The sequence below is a fragment of the Rattus norvegicus genome, chromosome 5, assembly GCF_036323735.1.
Source record: "Rattus norvegicus strain BN/NHsdMcwi chromosome 5, GRCr8, whole genome shotgun sequence".
In the NCBI taxonomy this organism is placed as follows: domain Eukaryota; kingdom Metazoa; phylum Chordata; class Mammalia; order Rodentia; family Muridae; genus Rattus; species Rattus norvegicus.
Genome location: NC_086023.1, coordinates 127,787,572 through 127,806,653, shown reverse-complemented (window position 1 = coordinate 127,806,653; position 19,082 = coordinate 127,787,572). Strand labels below are relative to the sequence as shown.

General features: G+C 53.0%; 1 protein-coding gene across 20 annotated transcripts in view; it reads right to left on the bottom strand.

Moving 5' to 3' along the window:
• The window catches only part of Lrp8 (LDL receptor related protein 8), a 71,972-nt gene extending 57,554 nt beyond the window's left edge, over nucleotides 1–14,418 (bottom strand). For 6 of the 20 annotated variants that reach the window (XM_039111153.2, XM_063287975.1, XM_003749992.5 and 3 more), the window contains exons 1-2: nucleotides 14,117–14,415; nucleotides 13,283–13,402 (exon numbers count right to left, since the gene is read on the bottom strand). In XM_039111153.2, the coding sequence (XP_038967081.1) occupies nucleotides 13,283–13,402; nucleotides 14,117–14,231 (235 nt within the window). In that variant the 5' untranslated portion in view covers nucleotides 14,232–14,415. Of the gene's footprint in view, nucleotides 1–13,282; nucleotides 13,403–14,116 lie in introns of all 20 variants that reach the window. The other 14 variants (XM_006238567.4, XM_039111149.2, XM_006238571.4 and 11 more) reach the window with 7 other exon arrangements.
• Nucleotides 14,419–19,082: the final 4,664 nt, after the last annotated feature.

Sequence of the window (19,082 nt, the reverse complement as noted above, 5' to 3'; positions counted from 1 at the left end):
GATGGCCAGTGTCTCTGACATTGTCTAGGGTTTCAGTGCTGCCTTCCCCTGGGAGTCACGAGGCCACAGCAGGACCCAATGGATAAATGTCCTTCACAGTAGGGAAGATCACAAGAGGACCCTTCGGGGCTACAATCTCCCCATAATTCTGAGAGGTGAGCAGGGTGAGGATGAGGAAACCAAATAGCCATCCTATGCTGTGCCAGAGGCAGACGGTGGATCAGTGCCCAGGAGTCCCGGTCCTCTACACAGCACCCAGGATGCTCAGCCATGTCTAACTTTCCACCAGGCTCTAAGTCTCTCTGCACTCTCCAAAACATGGAGTAGAGACCAGCATTTTTGTTTTCAAGTGAACCATGCCCAGCTGGCTCTTCAAGTACCTGGGGAACCCCTGCTGTAGGGCTCCAGGAGTAGGGAGCAGCCATCAGGACTTGTGGGGGGTGCAGGAAGGCTGGCCCAGTGTTCAGGGGACTGAGGGCTTTCTGAGCTGTGACTTTTATTTTTAACCCTGAGACAGTTCTAAGCAGACCAAAATGAATGAGTCACGCTTGTGTGGGGTAGCACTTGGCAAGTGACAAGAAATAGGCAAACATAATTTTCATTGGAAAAGCAAGCTGCCTGCTGGTCCCACCTGTGAGAGTCCAGGAGGAGGGGAAGCTCTGGTCTGACCCCAGCCATAACATATAGGGGAAGGTCATGGGTCCTCCACCACAACATATAGGGAGGTCATGGGTCCTCCACAACATATACATGAAAGGTCGTGGGTCTGCCACCCCTTTATAGTGGCAGAGGCTGAGGCTCCGAGGAGATAACACATAGAAACTGGAGCCGGCAGCCCTGGGGTAGGGCCCATCGCACATAACCAAACTCAGGGAACATTGGAGGGAAAAACACGGGGCTCGAGTTTCCTTCACGCTTCCCCACAAGTGCCAAGGGGACAGACATACTGCAAGAGGTAGAGTGCACTGGGCATATGCAAGGGACACCCTCCACTTATCCTGATTCCCCCCTCCACCACAGGCATTCCCCAGCCCCTGCTCCCACGTGTCACATATACATTGTGAACCACAGATTATTATTAGATCATCACAGAGGGACCGGGACAGAAATGGAGAGAAACCTGCAAGATGAGAAGTGTGTCAGAGAAGCATCCTGGAAATGGTGGGTCTACAGTTAAGAGGGGTTGGCCTGCATGGGGGAGAGGGAAAAGCTTTCCACTTGGAAATGGCTAGAGTACAGTCCAGGGGTTTGGGGCACAGTGGAGACCTGAGGCCGGCCTCGGAGGAGGCAGGTGCAAGGTAAGCTGCGACTGGCTCTGAACATCATCTGAGGAGACTGCCATCTCTGAGGCAGACAAGGAAGACACCCTTGCCCCTTTCAGAGTGCCCCTGAAAAGCAGAGGTTAGACAGGAGGCAGAAGACCCAACTCAAGGGTGTACTGCCATGGAGTCTGGGAGGGTGAGTGTGTTGTGGGTAGGGGGTGGGGCACAGACTGACAGGTGGGTGGCAGGCAGGGGAAGAATTTTGGGTAAGGATGCAGGGAGTGGAGATTTCCAGCAGAGCCCCACACTCATGCACTGTATCATGGCTGTCACAGACCTCGACGCTGCTGCCAAGGAAGCTAAACTTTCTGTAGGATGTCACCTTTGTCCCGGGACAGCATACATGTTCTCGGGGAGTCAGTGATGTTACAGGAGGCAGGCTTGCCAATGACGTCTGAGGATATGCAGTCTGTGAGCCCCACAGAGGTCAGAGAGCTGGAGACCTTCAAGCGGGATGTGCTTCCTTGCACTGGGGCAATGGCAGGGTAGAGAGGAGGGGGTTCAGAGTGGGCTTGAGAGAGGTAGGAGCAGCCTCTGTAAGCAGAGGCTCCTAAATCAGCTGGACCCAGAAGGCAGGCAGGGAGGACTGACTGAAAACACTGCCTTGGCAGAGAGTAGTGGGCAGTCAGCAAGTTTCTTGTCTCGAGCTGCTAGACCCTACCCCTGGCTGCTGAGAGATTCCTGTGTGTGCTAGCCAGAGCCTGCTTCACTCTAAGGGCCAAAGCTTGCTCAAGTGGTGCCTTAAGACTTTCATAAGGACATCTCTCTGAGGCCAGGCATACAGCCTTTAGCAGTGCACAGAACAGAACAATTTGGGCCGCTGTCTTGAAGCCCTCCCCATTCCCAAAGATGAAATGCTGGAGTCGGGCAGGGGACAGAAGATGGAGCTGAGGCAGCCCTTCAGCCCTGCCTGTCACAGTCTGCATCACAGGCAGTGTCCTCTCTGAAGGGCCTAGTGTCCTTCCCTTCCTGGGCACATCCAGAGGCAGAGCCAGACACATAACCTCCTCTGCACATCACCCTCTGCAGGTCCCCAAGGCTCTGCGCTCATTCTTTAACAAGGTTCCCGGAAGGACTCACTCTAAACTGGGCCAGTAAGTTCCAGCCTGGGCCATGGGAATGTGGGGTACTAAGGAATCTTTCTGGGGGCTCCCTGGCCCCTCCCAGCCCATTCAACAGTGGTACAGGAGGCAGTCTCTCACGACAGGTTGAAAACAGGTTTAAAGGTTGTCAAAGCTTGCTCCTGCTGCTTCTGCTTCTGTAATGGATCCCACTGTCACCCAGAGGTAGTTCGCAACAGGCTCCACTCTCGATGGCTGGACGCCCCAGAGGTCAGGCAACTTGCCCAGAGTTGCTCAGCTGCAGTGTTGAAGGTGAGTTGAAGCCCTGAGAAGGATTTTCACATCTGTGCTCCCAACTGGTCATGAGCTAAGTTGAGATTGCTAGTCAGGCCTAGAAAGGAGCTGGGGCTGCAGTTCAATTGCTGCCCCCAGTGGCTCAAATACTGGTCTATGAAGCCCTCCCTGGGGGCTTTACCAAAGTCCTGCAGTTAAGTCACAACAAAGGGCAGCTTGCTGGGTCTGAGGGTAGGGCTGAGAACCCTGGGGTTGAGGAGCTTGCAACACAGTTCAGTTCTCTATCAGGAACAAGGGTTCAAGCCAGGGTTTCTGGAGAGAGAACTCAGCACGGAACTGTAGGGGCAGGAAAGACCCAGGCCAGCGAGAGAGAAGGAAAGGCAGAAAGTGCTGAGCATAAACTCATGACTGTAGACCACACTGTGTGACCTCCAACCCATGGTGTATACTCATGGGACCACAGTGTTTCTGGTACTTTCTGGTGCTTTCCATGAGATAGGCATTACTTAGTCCCTACACGGGACAGACGGGTTTGTGTTCAAGGGACTTACCCAGGGCCAAGGCTGGAGCTCCTTAACAGTGCAAACCACGATGGCACTAATACCAGTTGGTTCAGCCCCAACCAGGGATGTATACAGGTAAGGCTGGCAGCAAGAGGAGACAAACAGCTTTTCACAGGCAGCCAATACCAAGTCTGCTCTGGCTAGCTCACAAGTCACCCCAGGCGGCTAAGCAAAAGTAAACAGGCATAAAAAGATCCAAGGAGAGATGGAGGAGATGGCTCAGGAGGCAAGAGCACTTGACCGGATGAAACCCAAAACCCATGGAAAGCTGGCCATGGAAGCACAGCGAGCAGCCTGTAAGCCCAGCATTGGGGGCGCACACAGACAGACCAGGAGCTTGCTAGTCAGCCAGCCTACCTGCAAAGTGAGTTTCAGTCTCACGGGACAAAGAGCAACAGAGGAAGACAAAACCAATATTAATGTCTGGCCTTTGCATGAACGAACACACACACACACACACACACACACACACACACACACGTACCACACCACCATATCACACACGTAAACACACACCATATCCACACCACACACATATACACTTACCACCGCCCCCAAACCCCACATATATATACACACACCATATCCACACCACACACATGTACACTTAGCACGCACGCGCACACACACACACACACACACACACACCTGTTTACATGGTTTCCACTTTTTGTGTATAGTTTAGACCATGTCCCCTCAGGTTAGGGCAGAGCCCCTGGGGTTCATAGGGTTGGCTCTCCTAGCTCCCCAGTCTGTCTCTGGATGTGAGCCTTCTGAAGCTCCTTGGCGCTTCCATACTCAGGCCCTGACTGTGGTAAACTCCAGCTTCTATGAACACCCTGAATTTCAGGGGAAAACAACAGAATACTAGAGAATTTGTGCTGAGTATGGCCTAGAGGTACCCAACTTCCAAGAGTAGACCCCCCTCAGGGGTTCATGGACATGCCAAATGGCCACCTGGTGAGATGGACCTGCAGCCTGGCCCCAGCTGTGGGTAACTACCTCAGTCCTCAGGGAGGGGCCGGACAGCACATCGCAGGCTGTGGCCCAGGCTGCAGAGGCACGGGACAGACTGGAAACAGATTGCTGGTGACTCTCTAGTTACAAATAAATACTGGCCACAACAGCCTGGAAGGCAGAGGTGTGTGGGGGGGGGTTGCTTGATTTGGGCCACCTTGGCATAGGTAGGAGGAAGAGTGTCACCTTGGTTTGTCCAGAATAGTCATTTCCCTCCCGGTTATACCTGCTTCCCAACATACACTGTATGCCACAGCCAAAAGAAGGGACTTTTTTTAATTGAAAATTTTTATACACTATATTTTGATCATATTCTCCCCCGCCCCCCAACCCCAGATCCTCCCTATCTCCCTCCTTACCCAACATCATGTTCCTTCTCTCTCCAAAACAGACAATACAAGACCTGGACTTTAAGGCTGATGGGCAGCAGATGGTAGATCGAGGTCTAGGAAGTGGGCATGGAGGAGGGCTGGCTTGAATGTCCTTGAATTCGGGCCATCAGGAAAGCCCATGCTGCCTCCAGCTATTCAGCTAAGCAGCTTAACCTGGGCCTGGTAGGACCTTCCTGCTTCTTCAGCCTCCTTGTCCCTGATGTCCTCCTGGGCCCACTGTGAACCGAGGGTGAGCCAGCTCTGGGGCCATCTAGAAGCTGCCCTGGGTCCCACAGCAGTCAGGATGGGAGTGACTGCTGAGGCACTATTGCAGCCTGGTCACCTCCTTCCCTCCGGGCGCTGACCTACATCTATCGCTCCCGCTGTTCTCTCAGCAGCTGCCCTCTTGCTGCGCCCTTGGTGGAGGACAGCGGCTGACATATGCAGGAATCACATGCTCAGGGAGGGGCTGGGAATGTATCGTCCACTGGTCTTCACACCTCCGTGCTGTGGCTGCTTCAGGATGGCTTGAGGGGCAGCCCAGCCTTGCTTGTTTGTTCTCTTCCCTCCATGATGGTACTGGTCCAACCCAAAGAGGAGCTTAAGCGCACAGAAGGGAAGGCAGCCAAAGAAGACTGCACCTTGCGGCTGAGCTCTGGATCCCCAAATGCTCAACTGCTCTCTTCTCAGGTCCAGACCAATATCTAGCTCAGGGTAGTCAACCTCCCGTCCCCCAGGCTCTCTCCGGCCCCGAGCTCAGACCCAGGCAGGAGTTTGATGTTCAGAGGGCCCAGCAGTACAGATAAAACCAGGACCAATGAATGAAAGGAAAAATAAAGTTCAGGTGGGGAAGCCACTTGTCCAAATCATATGGGCAGTTTGGGTCAGAAACAGAGTAATCACCACAGAGCTAAGAGGGTTCTACTAATGCAATGAGACAGATGAAGCAAGCAATAGTTTGCATTGTGGGTTTTTGGTGGATGAGTGTCCTTGGGCCAGAACACAGTTGTCCTTTATCTCTGCTCTGTGTGACCCAGATATGGCTACTTTGTGTCATGGGGCTAGGACAAGATGGCCCTGTGCTTAGGGTCCTTTGGGACACCAGGGCCATGAGGGCATACAGGGGTATCCCTAAGGTTTGCTCATATTTTGTTGTTTGTCTCAGTTTTATGTGTTTTGCTTTGTTTTTTCTTTTTAGTTAGAGTCTAGCTCTGAAGACCAAAGAATTTAGGCTGCCCTAAAATTCCAGATCCGCTTGCCTCAGCCTCCCAGCCGCTGGGGTTACAGACATCTCTAGCCACAGGAGAACACGTCACCACACTGGGCCACCCTCATAGGGCGGTATAATCCAGTCCATTTAAACAGTGTACACCTATGTTACTGGCCTGGGACACTCTATATGATATGAGAAAATGATCTAAGTGACAGGACCTCGCTTTTGATTAAGAGAATTACTTTTATGTAATCAGAGGTTATTTCTGTAAGGAAAAATAAAAACAAATAAACAGGATCCACTGAAGTTATGGCTCCAGAACTCCCAGTAACCAAGCAAGTCCTGTGAGGCCCCTTACCCTGCAATGCCTCTTCAGGGCAGTGGGGCCTACTCACTCCATTGTGGACCTTCCAGATCCATGTCTGTGGGGCAGCACTGAGTGTGACAAGCCAGTGGCAGGGAACTGACAGAGTAACAGGGAAGAAGTTCCTTGTAAAGCCAATGGCCAGGCCAGTGTCTGGAGTACCACCGAGGGCCACAGGACCACTCCCATGGCTTTGGTGGGTGCAGTTTCCCAGAAAGGCTTTCACCTGCTTGTCCTGACATGTTCTAGAAGACAGCATTTGGGGCTAGAGAGATGGCTCAGCAGTTAAGAGCATGTATTACTCTTGCAAAGGGCCCAGGTTTGATTCCCAGCACCCACATGGTGGCTCACAACCATTTATAACTCCAATTCCGAGATGTAACACCTTCTTCTTACCCCCGCAGGCCCTAGGCACTCATGTGGTATATACATATATACAGGCAAAAGAGCCATACACATAAATTAATAAATCCAGAAGGTTGTAGGTAAAGGCAGTGAGGGATCATGGGAGCTGGGTGCTGGTGCTGGGCGACTCAGTCATCAGGACATTCAAGAAGCCTGACAGGATCCCAGAGTCTATACTCCCAAGGTGCCCAACTCTCCTAGTTATAGGTGCTGGACTGGCCCCTAGTGAACAGAGGCCAGACCAGAATGGTGGGAGAAGCATAGAGTTGGTACTGAGCAGAGTTCCCCTATGGGAGCCTTTCTCTTCTCCTCTAAGCTCTTCCTGGGCCTTTCCAGCCCCAGCTTGGGTGACATAGCAGCTTGTAGCAGGAGGAAAAGCTTAGGGCCTGGTAATGAAAACATCTGCAACCAAGGGTCCTTTTTGACTGATGGCCAAGGGCACACCCCAGAGCTAGCTCAGGAGGGAGCCAGCACACTCTATGACAAGGGCTGGCAGAGAAAGGGAGGCTGTGGCACGCCTCTGGGTCTGACATGAGGTCCTGACTGGTGTATGTGAACTGATCTCTTCCTTTCGGCTGCAGCAGACCCCATAGACAGAAGCAAGCCCTACTCCTGACCAGTCAGGTGGTTCTCAGTGTTTTTCTTCTATGACATGCAATCACATACCGACAGGCCTTGCCTAGAGGTTTTATATAAGTAAGACCCAGCAGAGAGCACATTCAGGAAGCCATGGGCACAGAACAAATCACTTTACCAAGCTTGCCAGACATCCTAAGAAGCCAGACAATGTCCAGCCAGGACAGCATATGCATGCAGTCCCCACCAATACCAGAGTCCAAAGCTCTGGGGTGTGGCAGGCACATGTGCAAGAGTGGGAGTGGGGATGCCTGATCTTCTTCCCCAGTCCCACTCAGGAGCTGAACACCTTACTTCTCAGAATGGGCCTTGATGGCCCCGGAGGTCTGGAAGGCAGGAGGCAGAGTGCAGGTGAAGCTGGGAGAACGAGTTGACACTGCTTTCCGGGGCCACTGTCCCGTCCTCCTTTCTCAGTAGCACAGCTAACAAAAGCCCATGAGGCCAGGAGAGGGGCCTGTGTTAGGACTCCACGGGGTCTCCAGGGAAGGTCCCTTCCAGTCCCACTCCCCAGGCTGGAAACGTGTGCCATAGGGAGACAGGACTGGGCACTGTGTCCTTTGACCCCAAGAGAGCGGACAGAGCTGAGAGAGAAGCTGATTTGTGTTTGTACTCATAGCACTCAGTTGGCTGAGGCAGGAGGATTACTGTGAATTCAAGATCAGCCTGGTCTACAGAGTGAGACCATGTCTCAAGAGGAATAAATATGAAAAGGGGGACTAGTAGGGGCGAGCAGGAGGGAGGGAGGGCGGGAGGGGAGTGGGGAGAGGGAGAAGAAGGAGGAGCTAAGGCAGTCGGTTTTCTATGGCAGAGCTCCAGTCCAGAAGCCAGGCCATCTGCAGCACACCAGCCATGCCATGTCTCTCTAAGCCTCTGTTTCCTCTTTAAAATGGGAATAAGAAGAAAACAGAGGTAAGAAAGCTGAAGAAAATAAGCAACCCAACACAGCCACAGGCCAGTAGGCAGCGCCTGTCAGTGGAGATCTGCAGAGGAAGGTGACTATTCTGGAGTCCCTGGGGCCTAACCCAGACCTAGGTGAGAAGGCACCTGAGACTAAAGATAGCAGGGTAAGGAAAGGTACCCTGGGAAAGGTGGCACCTACACCTTCAGAGACCCAGCCACCTTCCTGGAACAAGAGGTCCCTGGGGACAGACCATTCACCCTGGGCCAAGAGAATGCCACCTGACTATACCCTGAAGGTGTGCTTGTTCCGCTAGCCCTCCAGGTCCCGCTCTTCCTCTGTCCCTGAGGTCCCTCGGATTCACCTGCTACCTCATTCCCCAAGGAGGAAAGCTGTCTTTCAGCCAGTCAGTCAGTCAGTCAGTCAGCAGCAGCAGCAGCAGCAGCAGCAGCAGCAGCAATAGCAACAGCAAGGGAGGAAGAAGCCACACAGCCACCGGCCAGCTGCAGCCTCAGAAACTGAGGGGACTCTGACCCAGGAGGGGCCCTGGAACGCCCAAGGGAGAGCCTTCAGCACTCGCAAGGCCTGCTGGAACAATCCAGTGGCACAGATGGCAAGGCAAGCTTGGGGCCTGTTGCAGTGCCACCTACAGCAGATACAGGTAGGAGAGAAGCAGGAGGCTGCCCACTAGGACCTGCCCTTCCCAGCCCCAGATTACTTTCAGAGACCTGCCACATCTGTTAGATTCATTTCTTCCCCAGTCTCTCCCTTGATACATTCTGCACCTCTAGGTCATCTTAGAGCCACCTCCACTGTGGCTGTACCATCATCCCCTGCCTAAAGCCCCCCAACACACATACCCACACAACCCCTGCCTGAAGCCACACCCCCGCTGGAGCCACACCCCCTGCCTGAAGCCACACCCCCTGCTGGAGCCTTCAGAAACTCTTGTCCTGGAGTAGGGTTTGGGTGGCTGCTGTAGTAACAGTCTTAGAGATGTTCAGCTGAGTTTCACCCACCACGCTACCCACTGCTACCCATCAAGCATCTCCTACTCACCAAGCATATTCTCTCAGTTAACCCCACATCTCTGGGAAGGAGGGACTATTGTCACCAGGCCCACTCAGTCAGGGGGGGACAGCTGGGGTTATCTGATCCAGAGCTGCACAGAGTTAGGATTTCAGTATTCCCAGTCCCTTATCTCAGCCTGAGGAAAGAGTGGAACCTTCTTCAGGGAGGACCTCCTTGTCTAAGTTTCAGAGGGTGGTTCTCAATGCTGCAACCCTTAACAGAGTGCCTCATATTATTATTTATTATATATTAATGATATTTTAAAATTACATTGTTGCTGCTTCATAACTGTAATTTTGCTACTGTTATGAATCATAATGTAAATAACTGATATGCAGAATATCTTATCTGTGACCCCCCACACACAGGTTGAGAAAGACTGGGAAAGCAGGGAGCATAGGAGAGAACAGTGCTTGGGAAAGCAAACGGCACACACAAAGGCCTGGAGGTGAGAAGAAGGAGGCAGGTGACAGAGCTGCAGCGGTGACCAGGCTTAGAGGAAGACGCAGGAAAAGTCTGCAGGGCAGTGGGCACAGGGCCCAAACATGGAAGGCCAACAAAGAGGTCACAGTCCTGGCTCCATCCTCAGGGTGCTGGGGTGGTGGAACAGCTTGGTCACCCAGGAAAACCAAGGTTCAGAGAAGAACAGCTCTCTGTCAATGATGTCATCTATCCAAAGGGACAATGAAGTGGGGCCTGGTGTCTTGGTTAACTGCAGCCAATCGTGCACTACATCACAAGCCAGGACCTGTAGCCAAACTGTCATCATTCGTAAGGCCACCACCAGGCAAGCTCTGGCATCCCTGTAGCCAGGACCAACTAGTGGGCCTGAAGCCTGGGAGGCTGGGCTGTCACTGAGTAGGGTAGATGGATGGTGGCAGATAGCTAAGGCAAGGGAAAAGCAGGTGAGTATAGGAAGGGGGCTTCCTGACCCAATCTCCCACAAAGCAGTCCAGCATTCCAGGAGCTAGGGCAGTCTGGGGGAGGGGAGGGGACCCTCACACGTCTCAGGATGAGAAATGGAGAGAACCCATGCAGGCTCCATGGTAGCATGCCTGAATGCACATTGAAGCAATTTTACTTAAACACACTGTTCCTTACCCCTCTGAGCCTCTACAAGGTGGAAACAGCTCAAGCCTCTCAGGCTCCACCATCTTATAGACTGAGGAGCATCGGCAGAGACACGTGGCCTGGCTGGCCGCCTGGAGGTCCCGAACGCTTGGCAAGTGTGAATAGATGCTGTGTTTGATGGTCCAGGAGCAAAGGGCTGGCCAGAGACCAGAATCCCCACCTCTGCTTCCAGACACCAGGAAGCAACAGGAAACCCAGGCCTACGTGAGCCCACAGAAGTCCCACCCAACTTCCCCTGGCTGGAGACCTAGGACGTCAGACCCTTCCTCTGCTTTGAAGGCACATTGGGAACTGAAGCTCCCATAAACGTTCCTTCCCTAGCCCCTGAAGATAAAGATCAAGACTTAGAAGACCTCAGTATGAGTTTCAGAGCCAAGGACAAACTGTCTGACTTGAGAGTCGGGGTACCTCTCTGAACACTGGTGGTGACCTCTGCAGCATGGGGTCCGTGCCACCTTTCATTTGGGTTTGTTGAGACAGGGTCACACTACCTAGCATTAGCTAGTCTAGAACTCACTATGTAGACCAGGATGGCCTCAAACTCATAAAAATCCTCTTGCCTCTGCCTCCCAAGTGATGGGATTAGAGGCACACATCACCACTGCCCACCTGTGTCTCTTATTTTAAGATGTCACGTCTCGAGTGGCTCTTCCAGGGACGAGCTCCGCAGTAGCCTTCTATAGGAAGCCTGTCTCAGCCTCCTCAATGGGAAAGCTCCCTCTTTCCCTTCATACTTGGGCTGCATCAGAAGCTTGGATTCATTGTGCCCACCTACACTGAACAGTTTTACAAAGAGAAGCTGACAACCAGACCCCTTGTGAACAGAACAGAGTAAAGTATCAGGGGTGGAGTGAGTCTGGGCAAGTGGACTGGAATGGTGTACCCTCAGTGTATGTATCTGTGTGCCCACAGAGGCCACAGGAGGGTGTCAGATCAGATCTGGAGCTGGAGTTACAAGAAGTTTCGAGATGCCGGCCGTGAGTGTAGATGCTTGAAACTGAACTCTGGTCCTCTGCAAGAACACTAAGTATTTAAAGTACAGAGCTATTTCTCCAGCTCTGTGGGGAAGAATTTCAAAATGCCTCCCGCCCCTTCTTGCCAGCCCCATGAAGACTTCCTATGAGCTAATAGAGAAAGGAGAGACAGGCATCCCGATGGGCACCAGAAGAAGCAAGCTCGTAGAGTCAAGCCACATGTGACTAATGTGTGCTGCTACTACAGCCACTATACTTTCTACTCCACACCATTGACACCACGGACATCTGCCCACTAACTGCCTAGAACCCAGCCTCACCCATCTCAAACCAAAGCAGCTGCCAGACTGCCTCAGAGCTCTCCTAATCCCACCTCAGATTGCCGACCACCCTTGCCCGTCAGGCCCTCCTGTCCACAACACACTCCTACCACATCAACTCATGCCTGAGCTAAGAGGCAGGCAGAGATCTTGACCAAGTTCTGCCATCCATCCTGCCTATACTGTGTGTAAAAACACCCTATCTCTCAGCCTCTCTCTACCTATAAAATAACAAGGAAAACATCACAACCACACTTACTGGTGTTCAAAGAGCCAAGGAGATAAGATACAATGTTTCTATTTCTGCATCTTGTCCTGTGTGCGCCCCTCTAAGAAAACCAGAACAACTCTACAACTCCCAGGCATGAGATACCCTCTAATATTTTACCCAACCACAGCCACATAGAATAAGAAGTAGGTTACGAATTCTGGTAGAAGATGCCTAAGTTCAAGCTGAGTTTGAGGCAGAGAACCAACAAAGTAGGAGAGAGTTGACTCCCACAAGTTTTACTCTTATCTTCCCATACATGCTTTACACATGTTCTCCACCCCAAATAATGCTAAACCAGGAAACCTTAAGGACTTAACAGACTGCTTCAGAGTGTTGTTCAGACTACCGTTCCTGAAAGCTGAGCCTGTGTTGACACCCTCCCCCCATTCTGACACCATGCTCCCACACTGCAGGACTGGCCTGGTCTGTACACCCAACATCCGGCAGGCAGACAGCAGGCCTCCATAATGACAACTGAAAGGTCTCCTAGGTAGATGTGGCTAGAAGAGTGTGGGTTCTTGGTACCAGGAAATGCATTCCTTTCACAGCAGAGAAAGCCTGCTAAGTCTGTTGCAGCAGGGCCCCAAAGCCACCTGAATAACCCCGCCTGTGCAAGGGGGAACTTCCATCAGTTGCTCAGGGTGTATAAAGGCCACGCACAGCAAAGCCATTGGGGCTCCTATTTGGCTTGCCTTTTCTGCCGTTACTCCGGAGGCTTCCAGGAAACACACTCTTCCTCCTGAGCCCCTCCTTGCTGTTGGCCCCATGACTCACACCCAGGCTGGGCTGGCAGGAGGAAAACGCTCACTGAAGGGTGACTCGACAGAAAGGCAGCGGCTGTGACCAGAACCTGAGTCTACCACGCGGAGGATGCGCGCGGGGGTGCGGCCGGGGCGGGCCAGGGCAGGGCCTAGAGCCCTTTACAGCACACTGCCAGCCCCACGATTGGCCGCTCCGGCCACAGGCCTATGGGGTGGTCCTTACGTAGCCAATCAGTGGCCCCGGGGAGCCCATTCATTCATAAAACCGAGCAAGGAAAGAGCCCCTCGCGGCCCGAGCTGCGTGGAACTTTGAAGTGCGCGCGCCCAGTGGGGTCCAGAGTGGGTACCCGATCCATAGAGCTTAGAGGTGTGCAGGGGCTGCCGCATCCCCGCCTATAGTCTCGGGCTAGTAGCCTCAGCAAGCCGGGCTGGGCTCCACCCTAAACAGGACACGCCTGCCACCCGGCTCCGGCCGACAGCTAAGAGCCACCCAGCCCGGAACAAGGCGGCCAGTCCGGGGCAGGTGGCCCCATGACGGATGCAGCCACGTGCGCAGAGGAGCATGGCGCCCCCCACGGTTCCCCCTCCCCTGGTCGCCGCGGCGACTCACGGCAGTCGTCCTCGTCGCTGTTGTCCGAGCAGTCGTTGTCTTCATCGCATCTCCACACCGAGGGGATACAACGCTCGTTCCGACACCGAAACTGGTCCTCTTCACATTCCTTGACCGGCCCTGCGGGGGATGGGGGACGGGTTGTGAGCTGGGTGACTGCACAGGAGCCCCCCCACCGTGCAGCCCTGGCGGCCGAGAAGTCCAGCGGGTATAGGAAAAGGGGAGATACCGGTGAGCTCCGGAGCTCCAGGCACCTTAATTCTGGGAGAGGACAGGATGCCACGGGTTCCTCCACTGCAGGACCGACTGATGGTACAGTGAGACCCGACACCCGCTTAACGGCCCGTGGCTATACCCCGCCTTCAGACACACTCACCCTCACACACAAGGAAAGTCAGGTCCACGGAGACCTAGCCTGAGGGGAGCCCCGCACACTGGCGACAAACGCACCGGGCACAGGGGCTCAGTCTCTTCGCAACCTGTCACTCTCCTCGGCCCGTAGGGGTCCTCGGAAACGCATTGTCAGGAAAGGCTGAACCGCTTCGCTCGTCACCGCGATGGAGCGCGCGTCTCAAATTAAACCAAACCCCAGACCCTGAACGACTATCCCCTGCAAAGTTCACGGGCCCGGGGGACCCGGCGCCCATCCCCCAAAAGGGTGCCTGGAGTCGGGGCATAGCTTCGGTAACCAGAACCGTGAGCGGGGATCCAAGGCGAATCCAGGGAGCTGGAACCCCCGAAGCCTCTCTCCTGGGGCCTCCCGGTACAGCACCTCCTCCCCCCGGCCGCGCTTTGTTGGCGGCTCCGAGCCGGCCGGGGAAGCGCCGTACGCACCTTGGCCGCCAGGCAGCGGATCCGCTGTGGAAAGATGCTGAAGCTGTAGCAGCAGCAGCAGCAGCAACAGCAACAACGCCAGCGGCCGGAGCGCGCCCCGCTCTGGGCGGCCCATGGCGGGCCCGGGGCTCCGGCCGCCGCGCCCCGAGACCCCCGCGCCGCCGCCGCGCCTCAGCCCGCCAAGTCCTTGCCGCGGCGCCGGGGCTGCCGCTGCCGCCGCCGCCACCACCACCGCTGCCGCCCGCCCCGGCTCCCCGGCTGCATTTCAAGCAGGTTCGGTGACGCTCGGCGGCGGGGCGGGCTCAGGCTGGGCGCGCGGCCCCGGCCCTGGGCGGCCGCCGCCGGCGCGCGCGCTCCCTCCCGCCGCCGCCTCCGCCCCACGCTCCTCCCGCCGCCGCCTCTTCTCCTCCCCCGCCTGTCCTTGTCCCCTCCTCTCTCGGTCCGAGCCCCACGACCCTGCTCTGTGTGCGCGCAGGTGCTGGGAGCGAATACACAAGGACGAGCCCGGCTAGGCTCTGCCTCCCCTCCCGCCCCCGCGGTTTCCCCGCGGAGGTAGCAAGCGGATGAGAGAAGCAGGCTATGGAGGAGAGCCCAGGCTCGGAGAAAGATGTTCTAGACGCTCAGGCCGGTGCAGTGAACGCGCGGAGCGCGGGAAGGCTGCAAGCATTGCCAGGGAGAAGCTAGGGGTGCCGGGCAAGACCTGACATAGCTTCAGATTAGACTAGTCGCTTTCTGTGACCATGTGCACCTGTGATTATTATACACTGTGTGATCCTGAGAGAGGTGGGGGCCTGACGCACAGACTGTTATCCATATTCATCCTTCTCTGTTGGCCAAGCAGAGGAGCAGATCAAGGGCCTGAAGGCATGACAAGGTAATCCTTGCTGCGGAGAAGGGCTGGGACTGTGGAGGCCCAGATGTGTCATCCTTGCCGCCAGAGGCCGCACATCTAGTGTCTCTGGGCCCCACTAGCCTCTGCACAAAGAAAGCCCCTCCTTGACAGTGCAACCCCTTAGACTAGATTCCAGCCACCTGCCGGTGAGCCTGGCCCAGCAGCACAACCTTCTTCACAAAATGAGATTCCTGGGCACTGGTTGTAAACCAGACCCGCCGAGAGTGCCATGGCACAGTGTTAAATCGGCCCTCTCCCTTGAGAAAACAAAAAGAAAAAAAGAAAAAGAAATAAAGAAGAAAAAAGAGTGGGAACTGTGATTCCTATGCCCCGCTGGGTCAGCAGCCTCCTCAGCCTAATCTCTTCCCCTCAAAGGGTAGCCCATGACAATGGCTATGGCCACCGCAGACCTTGGAAGATCACAAGTGCTTCATCCTTTGGTCACGTTAAGGCCCCATGCTGGGTCTGGAAATCCTGGCCACAGTGAGGTCCCTAGCAGAGGGGAAGACAGACCATCAACAGAAGAAAATTTAACAAAAACGTATACAGCATGTGCTGTGTGTGTTGGTTGAAGGCATCGTAAATAAGGTACTTCCCTAATCTCCCAACGTTTGCATATTAATTAAAAGAGAGAAATTCAGAAGCAAAAAGAGTTCTATCAGATCATAATTGTGATGAAAAAATAAACAATATGAGGTCGTGGAAGTAATTTAGAGAGGTGATCACTTCAGAGAAGGTGACATTTCACTGACAGCGAGGAACCTGACCACATGATGGTCAATAGCAAGGCTATTCTTGGCAGAGGGAAGAGCGATGGGGATGCATCACATCGTGGCAAACTAGTGGTGGGAGAAGTTATCGCATCAGGGGAGGCTTTGGGGAGTCCGCAAGGCCCAATCACAGGATGGTTTTGTAGACCACAGCAAGGAGTTTGGATTTTGTCCCAAGCACAATGATACCCACTGTGACACCCTCAAAGGTTAGGATGGAACCCCTCCTACAACCCAGATTCTCCCAAGCAGCTGCACATGGCTTCTGCTCTGCTCTCCTGGGAAACTCAGTCCCATTATCAGGCCTCGGGGAAGGTGGGAACTGGGGAGTCTTGGTGGTTCCTTCTGTACTAAGATCCACATCTGAGAGAGTGGGAGGTGTTTGTCTTTCTGGTTCACCTGAATGCCTCTCCAGCCTCATCCATTTTCCTGTAGATATCATGTTTCATTTTTCTTGTGTGTGTGTGTGTGTGTGTGTGTGTGTGTGCACATTTCTATGCACACGTGTGTCTAGAACTCCTCTTACAGACATATCTCAGACACCATCCATTTTGTTTCTTTGACTCGGGTCTTTTACTGGCTAGTGACTTGCTAATTAGACTGGCAGGCCAGTGTGCCCTAGGGAATGCCCCATTTCGGCTCATTCAGGCATATGGGATTACAGGCACACAATACTAGACCTGGCTGTTTATCTATGGGTTCTGGAGATCAAACTCGGGCCTCATGTTTGTAAGGCAAGCACTTTACCAGCTGAACTGTTTCCCCAAACCCATAATATCACTTTCCGGTGCAGCTGAGTAAAATTCCATGTGTGTATCATCAATCATATTTTCAAACTGTCAATCAACAAACAGGCCACTGAACTGAACACGTACTTTTCAAAGGAAGAAGTATAAAGATTCAATTAGTATTTTAAGGTGTATTCAACATTTTTAGCCATCAGGGAAATGTAAACTAAAAAGACTTTGAGACTCCCTCACTCACTGTAGTCAGAATGGCTATCATCAAGAAAGCAAATCCTGGGGGCTGGAGAGATGGCTCAGCGGTTGAGAGCACTGACTGCTCTTTCAAAGGATCTGGGTTCAATTCCCAGCACCCACATGGCAGCTCATAACTATTTGTAACTCCAAGATCTGACACCCTCACCCAGATGTGTATGCAGACAGAACACTCATGTACATAAAATAAAAATAAACTTAAAAAAGAAAAAACATTCCAACAAAGCTGCTGAAGATACGGCAAAGGGGAACTCTTACTCCTGTGGGAGTGGAAATCGGTAATCAGTGCAGAGGTTCACTGAAGAGTGAACAACTGAAATATTGCAGCCTCGCTTTATAATGCTGGTGCACAAGGACTCTATGCCGATGGCAAAGATACCCACACATCCACGTTTATTGCTGCTTTGTAATGAAAACGGGGGAATCAGCCTAAACGTCCACCAGCAGGTGAGCGGATAACAGATACTCCGTGGAAATACCCGGCGTCTTTTCTGACCTAATAGTGGAGGTCACATTGTCATTCCTGCAATGCTCTGATGACTGCACAGGTCATATGGGATGAAACTCAGGTGTGTGACCCCTAGGATGTGAAGACTCTGGGGAATGCCTCGCAGGCTGGCTGCGCCATCATCTCCTAGGGTGTTCGAGCTCAGGTTAGCATAGCTGGCGCTCCTCAGAGGGGCTCAACACACAGCACACTGTGGTTGTTCTCATTACCGCTGGTCACTGCTTCTGTCACGTGGAGAGTTAAGCACTCCAGAAGGACTCTGAGCAGTCACCGTTGACACAATTGCCATTGACTGCAGGACCTTTTGTAGAGAGGAAGGCACTCAGCAGCTGAGAGAAGAATGTGGTTCAAGAGGCACCTCGGAGGACAAACCCCCGCCTCCTTCTCTTGTTCCTCAGCCAAGTGCTGTCAGGAGAGACCTGGGAAAACCGCTCCTCTTCCTTGCCTCCTATCAATACTGGCTAGCTAGTTCCCTCTCTTTCTGGGGGCTGGATTTAGTCAGCATTTCCTGTGTCTTCTACCATATCGGTCCCGTTTAAATGACATTTCCCATTTCTATGAGTCTCTTCAACTATCCTTCTCCTACAGGCATCTCTCAGGATCTGGGGAGGGTTGGTCCAGGAACACTCTCCCTAGGGTACCAAAGCCAAAGCCAATAGATAGCCAGGCAAAGTGGTACAGCCCCAGCCCTTGGGAAGTTGAGCAAGAGAGCAGAGTTCTGGGCCAGCCCAGGATACACACAAAGACTCTGCCTCAAAAGGAGAAAAGACAAGTTTCTAGCTGCTAAGATCCCTTCTATAAAATGGGTGCATATTTGCATGTAACCCAAGAACATCTTGGACACTCGGATAGGTCGCCAGCAGCGTTAAGAGGCCTAACACAGGTGAATGCTCGATGGCTGTTCTGTTGTGTTGTTTAGGAACAAGGGGGGATGTGTGCACACGTTCCGCAGATACACTGTTTTTGTATGGTATTCTGCTGTTTGAGGTCGGTTGAATCTGAGGATGTGGAACTCATATATATGAAGCACCCACTATGCTTTCCTCAAATCCTCCCACTTAATAAACCTGGCTTCCTCCTAAGCAAAAATCTCTATGAAATCACAGGTTTGCCATGCAGGTTGCATCTCCGAACACATTGAAATGAGTGTGTGACAGTAAAGACAGAGCCTCCATCTCGGCGTGCTTCTCTGAGGGATGCTTTGAGGCACCCCATTTGTTCTGGGAAAAGGAGTAGAATACCAGAGCCCATAATAGAAGGTGTTCTTCAAGGTGTTTTGGAAGTGTCCCAAGTCCTTGACACCCAGGACCTATGACACAGAACCTTCTAGAGGGACACACTCACAATTTTTTGTTTGCTTTTGATTCAGATTACTGTTTAATTCATTACCTTTTCAACAAAGATTTTTAAATTTTAGATTTTTTTATTATTATTTTCGAGACAGGTTTTCTCTGTGTAGCTCTCTGGCCATCCTGGTACTTGCTCTATAGACCAGGCTAGCCTCAAATTCACAGAGATTGGCCTGCCTCTGTTTCCAGAGTGTTAGGATTAAAGGCTTGCACCACCATGTCCATACCCATGTCCAGTGAATTTAGTTTATTTTAATGTGCACAGGTGTTTCACCTGCATGTGTGCCTGTGGAGGCCAGAGGAGAGTGTTGGATTCCCTGGAACTGGGGTTGCAGGAAAGAGAAGCCAGAACTCAAAACTGTTGAGCCATCTCTCCAGCCCTTAGTCAAAGTCGTGTTGGCACACAGTTAATGAAAATCTTAAGACATTGGGTCCCCACTTCCTTTTCC